We start from the raw sequence: 6697 nt of genomic DNA, 5'->3' as shown, positions 1-6697 counted from the left end.
AAAATATGACGATATGCTGCTCTGGATTCTTTTAATTTTTTTCTCCATTTGATTTAAGCTTTTGTTTTAGCGCGGATGACGCAGACAGGAAATTGGACTTGTGAACATAAAGAAACTCTGGTTGGTTTTCAAAATAAAACTACTTTCTGTGTTTTCTCTCACATGTGAGAGAAAACATAGAGAGCGAGAGATACTTTTAAATTGAAAAAAGGAAGTACTGAGTGTATACTTCCGGTTGCAGTTAGCCATGTATGTTGAGCCCCTAGGCGCTTGTTATTAGCCCTGGAAATATTATTCCCTTGTCATGTAGTCCTAATTTTCTTTCAACTCGTAGTTTTCTCGCATTTCACAAGGTTTACAGCCGCTCGGCTATGCTCACAATTTTCCTGCCCCACGTCCCCACTTGGTTAAATAAATCCACCTGTCATATCAACTAGCTAGCTTGTGGCAGCTAACCAGAGTGAAGCCGATCCGGATTCAATGTTATTTACACTACGTTAAGACTAGGACAATTAATGGCAGCTCGGCAATCCTTCATAGACTCGGATACTGCGGATGAGGCGGTTCGGGCGACCTGTGACGATGCATCCATCTGCAAAAGGTCAGGGTAGAAAATGAATTGGGAGTAGCTGCTTGCTACCGTTAACCTGCTAGCCAAATTAGTCCAAAATGAAAGAAAAGACGCAGTTTGAAAAATATTTGGTGGTAATTGTATAGCATCGATCCATATCATAAGATGAAGTTTAGTTGTCGAAGTGGCTGACTCTTTCCAGTAGCTCGATAGCTTTGAACAACGTCGCAGTTGGTGGATGGTCAGCTGTTTTTGGTTTATTATTAGGTTGTTAGTGAGACATGGATCCTGCAGAACCAAGAATGGAGCAGAAAACTCCACAGATTTTTAAATTGAATGCAACATTAGTTTTTCAGCAAACACATCATTTAGGGAGGATTTTATGCACATATGGCACATCCATGACCAGTTTACTCATTTTTATTTTTTTCATAGGTTTGCTACCAGTAAAAACTACTGGAAAGATCCACATATCCAGTACTTTGTGAGATCTGTAGGAGAGCGGAAAGCCCCTGAAATCAACCGAGGTAAGTTATCCCTGTCTCCTTTATAAATCTTTAAAGCATGTTGGCCTTTCCTCTTCAACGGTGCTGGTTTAGCTCAGTGAGAGGAACCATATTTATAAGTCCCAGGATTACAGGTAAATGAGTGTATGATTCATAGTGAGTAAAAACCAGCATAGCACTACACCAAGACAATTTCGATGTCAACGGTAAGTTCTCACTTTTTTCCTCTGTTTGGATTGGATCCATTCTATGTTCTATGTATTCGAGTGTCTCGTTACAAAGATGCAAAATTGAGTGGAATTGGATCTGTTAATTGAGTTGGCTGAAGGGTATTACAACTGAAAGGTGTTTGTGTGCTCGTCTACTACTACCACAAGCACAACATTTTTCTGAATATTTATTAGGAACACAGTGTGTCTGTGAAATATGAAATATAAACAATAATATATATATATATATATATATATATATATATGCAAAAGTCTTACAATTCTAGTCATGCTGGCCTCTTTCAGGCATCGTTTTGTATGTACACAGTGGTTGTAAATAAACCCCCATTGTCTGTTATCTTTCACTCCACCTATCTGATTTGACAGGATACTATGCCCGGGTTCAAGGGGTGAACCATCTCCTTGATGCGTTTCTAAAGAAAACAGAATGCGACTGTCAAGTTATCAACTTGGGCGCGGGACTGGACTCAACGTTTTGGAGACTTAAGGTTTGCAGACTTACGACTCGTGGCTCGCACTGTCCTGTGAATAACACGCACGTGCTTTGACTTTTGGTCACCTCTTAGTAGACTGGATTACATCAAACTCAGTCTGTTCTGCCCTCAACAGAATAGAAAAAGAAACAACAAGGGGTGGATCCTAAGTGTGTCTATGTGTGTATGTAACAGGATGAAAACCTCATGCCGCGGAAGTTCTTTGAAGTTGACTTTCCAACTGTTGTCGCCAGAAAAATACACAATATAAAGTAAGAAATCTATGATTGTTGGTATGATTTGTCTTCTTTTTTCTTCTTTAATGACGATTTTTGCTCTTCCAGTCCCCTGCCACGTACCATCAATCAAACTGAGAGGCAGCAAGTTCCTTATACAGAAACGATCGATCCTTCCTATAATAAGTTGTGTATCTATGAAGAAAACAAGAATTTCTGATAATATACTATTTTTTAATATATGACCACTAAAATAAAACTCACCTCCTCTGGGTCAAGTGATGATATAAAACACAGAACGTGTGTCACGTTCTCATTGCCATCTTGCTTTAGAAGTGTAATGTGAAGCAATGACCTGTAGGGGGAGTCAGAGCACTTTGTGGATCAACTTCTCATTATTACAGTCTATGTGATATACAGAGGAGACAGAGAAACATTAATGGTGGATATTTTTATTGCATATATATATTTATATATACTATAATTATATGTTTGTATGGATGTATACTCTATATGTAGAACAGGTGTATGTAAGAAATATGTGAAATGGACTAAGCCACACATCAAACACATTTCTAATCCATACATTTATACATTTCAGAGAGTTTGGAAGGAACAATTGAAAGCAGAAAGCCGGTTTGCCTGTAAGATGCTTGCTGAAGCATAGCTTCGGTATGTAGTTTTAATTGTGACTTGTAATTGCGTTATGTCCTTTGACCAGGACAAAACCCCCCCTGTCCAAACCCATCATCGAGACGCACTCAACAGACTCCTTACTGCTAGGTACTCACCAGAAGCTACTCCTTTTAATGATCGGCGCATTTGAATGCCAAATGTTCCTTGTGAAATTACACTCGGTCTTCTCAAATATGTCTTTGTTCCTTCAGATGGTCAAAGTCTCGACTCGGATCGTTACTGTATCATTGGAGCGGACCTCAGAGACGTCGCCAACTTGGATGAAAAACTGAAGAAGTTCCAGCTTAACCCCGAGTACGTGTGCTAAAGCAGTGGGTTTTTCATTTTTTTGTCCTTAAAATTCCAAAGAATGTGGAAGTTACCTTGAAGTCCGTATTGTTTTTATAAAAACCAGTGGTTGTCAAATTGTTTTCCCGGCACATCTTTAAAAGTCCAAGAACTGTAGCTTATCTCTGTGTTTTTCCACCGTAAGTCGCTTTAGATAAGACTCACTGTGCAGAGGACCTGAGTGACAGCAGTGCAGATGCAAAGTCTGCCATCTGGAGCTTGATTTGAGAGGATACCACACCCAGAATGTGTGTTTTGAGTCTGAAAGCCCTCTGAATATGCTCCGTCATGCTTTTGCTAAGGCATTGCCAAATATTTACCAATATTCGGTGCAAATTTTCTTTCGAGGCTTTGGAAATTTGCAGCTGTTATGACATTGAGACGATGTGAAGAAGCAAAAGCCAGAAACCTCATTTTAAACTTCAGTTTTTGAGCATTCCACAACTGTAAGGTCGCAGCCTCACTTTTCCCATCGTGTATGTGACAACAGCAGATTTTGAGCATTATTTTGCTGTGGAAGGGGTTCTCGCCGAGTGCTTTCTTTTAATGCTGTGGCTACATGTGCTTTTCTCACTCCAGGTTGCCAACTTTACTCTTGTCAGAGTGTGTGCTGGTCTACATGACCCCATTGCAGTCCTCCAACCTTGTTCACTGGGCAGCAGAGACCTTTCACACAGCTATGTTTATTAACTACGAACAGGTGCTTATACACTCGATACGCTTAACAGAAAAACAACAAAAAAAAGAAGTCAAATAAGCATCTCTTACCGTGTATCCAGTAAGAGAACGGAAGTGGTTTCAGATCAGCTTTCTGAAAAAAAAAGACTGAAAGAATTTATCTGCAGGAAGGGTATTTGAACATCTGGAAGCAACACGCACACCTTTCGAGCCGTGTAATGTTTTTTTTTTTATATTTTATTTCTATTTAACCTTTATTTAACCAGGAAAAACCTCACTGAGATTAATGAGTGTCCTGGCCAAGACGGGCAGCAGCACGTTAAACAGTTTCCCACAAACGCATGCACAAAAGACGCCAAACTAGATTTCAATACATTAAAAACACAGAATCGGGTCAAAATTCCAATTGCTAATGAGATAAAAGTTTAGTGCATCAGTCAAAACATCTGCAGCCAGATGGGTCCGCCTCCAAGTCGCTCAACAACCTCTTAAAAGAGTCCAGCAAAACCAGAAAGAATCTTTAAGTTTAAGGGTCTTTTTGTAGTTTGTTCCAAATAAATGGAGCCGCAAACCTGAACGCCTGTTTTTCCCAGTTCAGTTCCGACTTCAGGAACAGACGGTAAAAAAAGATCCAGAGAACGAAGATTACAGGCTTCTGTGCTCCTCCGACTGATGTAGGTCAAACGGTAGGATAGGAGCAGACCTAGAATAGACTTATGAATTAGAATACACCAGTGATTGAGTCTACGAGCAGACAAAGAAGACCATCCAACACGAGCATACAGCAAACAATGATGTGTAAGAGATTTCAGATTGGTGATGAACCTCAGAGCTCCATGATGCACGGTATCAAGGGACTGTAAGCTTTGAGAGGAGGCTTATATGGATGCTTATACAAGACATCACCGTAGTCCCGCACAGACATGAATGCAGCAGAAATCAGTCTCTTTCTCCATTCAAAAGAGAGACAGGATTTTATACGAAAGACTTGGTAATGATGTAATGGGTTTTTCTCGAAAGAACAACATCCTGTGAACACAGTCTGTGCGTGCAGGTGAACATGAGTGATCGATTTGGCCAGGTGATGATCGAGAACCTGCAGCGGCGTCAGTGCACCCTGGCCGGAGTGGAGGCCTGCCAGTCTCTTGACTCTCAGGTAACCTCAGGCTGGTCTCCTCGACACAACTCCTCGCCAGCTTACAAAAATTTGATCAGTGGTCTGGCTTTAATTAAAAAAAAAAAAAAGAAAAAGAATTAAGAATGAATTGAAGCTGCTTTGCTGGTTGAACTACATTCTAAACATTAATTAAATCGACTACTGTGTGGTGTGTGCAGAGGGAGCGGTTTCTGAGGACTGGCTGGGAACATGCTAATGCTCTCGATATGATGACGGTCTACAGTATGCTCCCTCAGGATGATGTGGCAAGGTAATGCATGCTTAACATCAGCCAGTATCGACTGAGTCAGAGCTCTTTAAAATGATTTGTTGGTGCCCATGTCACGTGCTCACGGCATGTGTAACTTACACATATGTTAAGGTACCGTTAATGCTGAATGATGTACAAGTTTGGGAGCTACATATGCTGGCCTCCACACAACATCTTTCTCAGGGAATGCCTTCCTTATTTCAGCAGACAGCAAGAAAGCACACAATGCATTTCTTAACATGGGAAACTGCAGCCAGTTAGGAATAAAATGAAGCATGTGTACCACACAAAGACTCTTTAACCACCACTGCAAGACGAGCAGGGGTGCAGAGGGCTGGCAACTTATCTGCTGCAAGCCTGTTTCTTTATGAAGTGATTCCTGCTCGGTTTGCACATCAGTGATGTGCAAGATCACATTTTAAAATCAAATACTGAATCTCTTTCATCTCCAGAATTGAGCGTTTGGAATTCCTGGATGAGAGGGAACTGCTGCAGCAGCTTCTTCAACACTACAGCATCTGCTGGGCCACCAAGGATAAACTCAATCTGGGTAACGATCCACGACATTATCACAGTTCCATGTAGGAAACGATCGCTATGGCCAGTCCATTCCGTGGACGCTCTGCAGCTACAGTGGCGCCACGTCGCCTACCCCTTTATTTACTTTCTGTTACTCATACGTGTTAAATCTTTCAAATATCCACCCATCTGCACAGTTTGAATGCCCGCTTTTGTCGTGATTAAGAACAGGTCATGTTCTGTTTCCACAGGTCTGTCGCAGTTGGCTTTTTGAGCGTGAAACCTCCCTACCCTCGGACATGCTTCGCACAAGAGTTCGCCCAAAATCAACAGCAGGAGGAGATACGGGGAAGGAGACAGCAGGGAAAGAGGAAGCCATCATACCTCCGCGGAGCTCTCATCTGGGAGCCGTTCCGCTGCGAAAAGCCCCGCCATCAGCAGAACGGGACTTCACGCACATCCTTTGAAACCCAGTATGAGTTGATGATAAAACATGATTAGGACTGTGAGGAGGTTTGTCACAACACTGGTGCGAGTTGCCAACTGTTAAATGAAACAAGTTTCTTTTATTAGTTTGCTCACGGACACAGTTTGTCTGAGGCTAACAGAAGTGTTATTTAAAAAAAAAAAAAAAAAGCCAATTAAAGACCGTATAAAGTTAAAAGAATTTCACGTGATGTTTTTTTGTTTGTTTGTTTTGTTGTTGTTTATGTGCCATTTTGAGTTAATTTATTGATCAGACTAATCCTCTTATAAAACATTCATGCATATGATCACTAGTATCAAATTTCTTGAAGTGCACAACTGGTGTTAACCTGCTAATCCTGCAGAAATGTTTTCTATTTTTCACCCTAGCAAAGAGAACACGACATATTAGACTGTAATAGATTGTAGCTGATGAATGCTGATCAGTGGAGTTGATTAAAAATGTTCTTTTGTGTAAGACCGTGTTGCAGTGTTCATTCATAAACTTAGCAGTGGGACAAAGACACCCACATCCTTAACTCTGTGTGTTTTCTGACATCCACTAATCG

General features: G+C 41.0%; 1 protein-coding gene across 1 annotated transcript; it reads left to right on the top strand.

Annotated features, from left to right (window-relative positions):
• The first annotated feature begins 228 nt into the window (after positions 1–228).
• lcmt1 (leucine carboxyl methyltransferase 1) lies at positions 229–6606 on the top strand. The gene is made up of 11 exons (XM_072373657.1): positions 229–601; positions 1007–1098; positions 1674–1795; positions 1976–2052; positions 2738–2799; positions 2904–3006; positions 3619–3739; positions 4772–4873; positions 5053–5144; positions 5597–5694; positions 5915–6606. The coding sequence occupies exons 1-11, from the start codon at positions 516–518 to the stop codon at positions 5935–5937; spliced, it is 978 nt and encodes a 325-aa protein (XP_072229758.1). The 5' UTR covers positions 229–515; the 3' UTR covers positions 5938–6606.
• Positions 6607–6697: the final 91 nt, after the last annotated feature.

The sequence above is a fragment of the Leuresthes tenuis genome, unplaced genomic scaffold (genome assembly GCF_036924035.1).
Source record: "Leuresthes tenuis unplaced genomic scaffold, fLeuTen1.0.hap1 SCAF_20, whole genome shotgun sequence".
Taxonomy (NCBI): domain Eukaryota; kingdom Metazoa; phylum Chordata; class Actinopteri; order Atheriniformes; family Atherinopsidae; genus Leuresthes; species Leuresthes tenuis.
The sequence above is the reverse complement of the archived record's forward strand: the minus strand, read 5'-3'. Positions and strand labels throughout refer to the sequence as shown.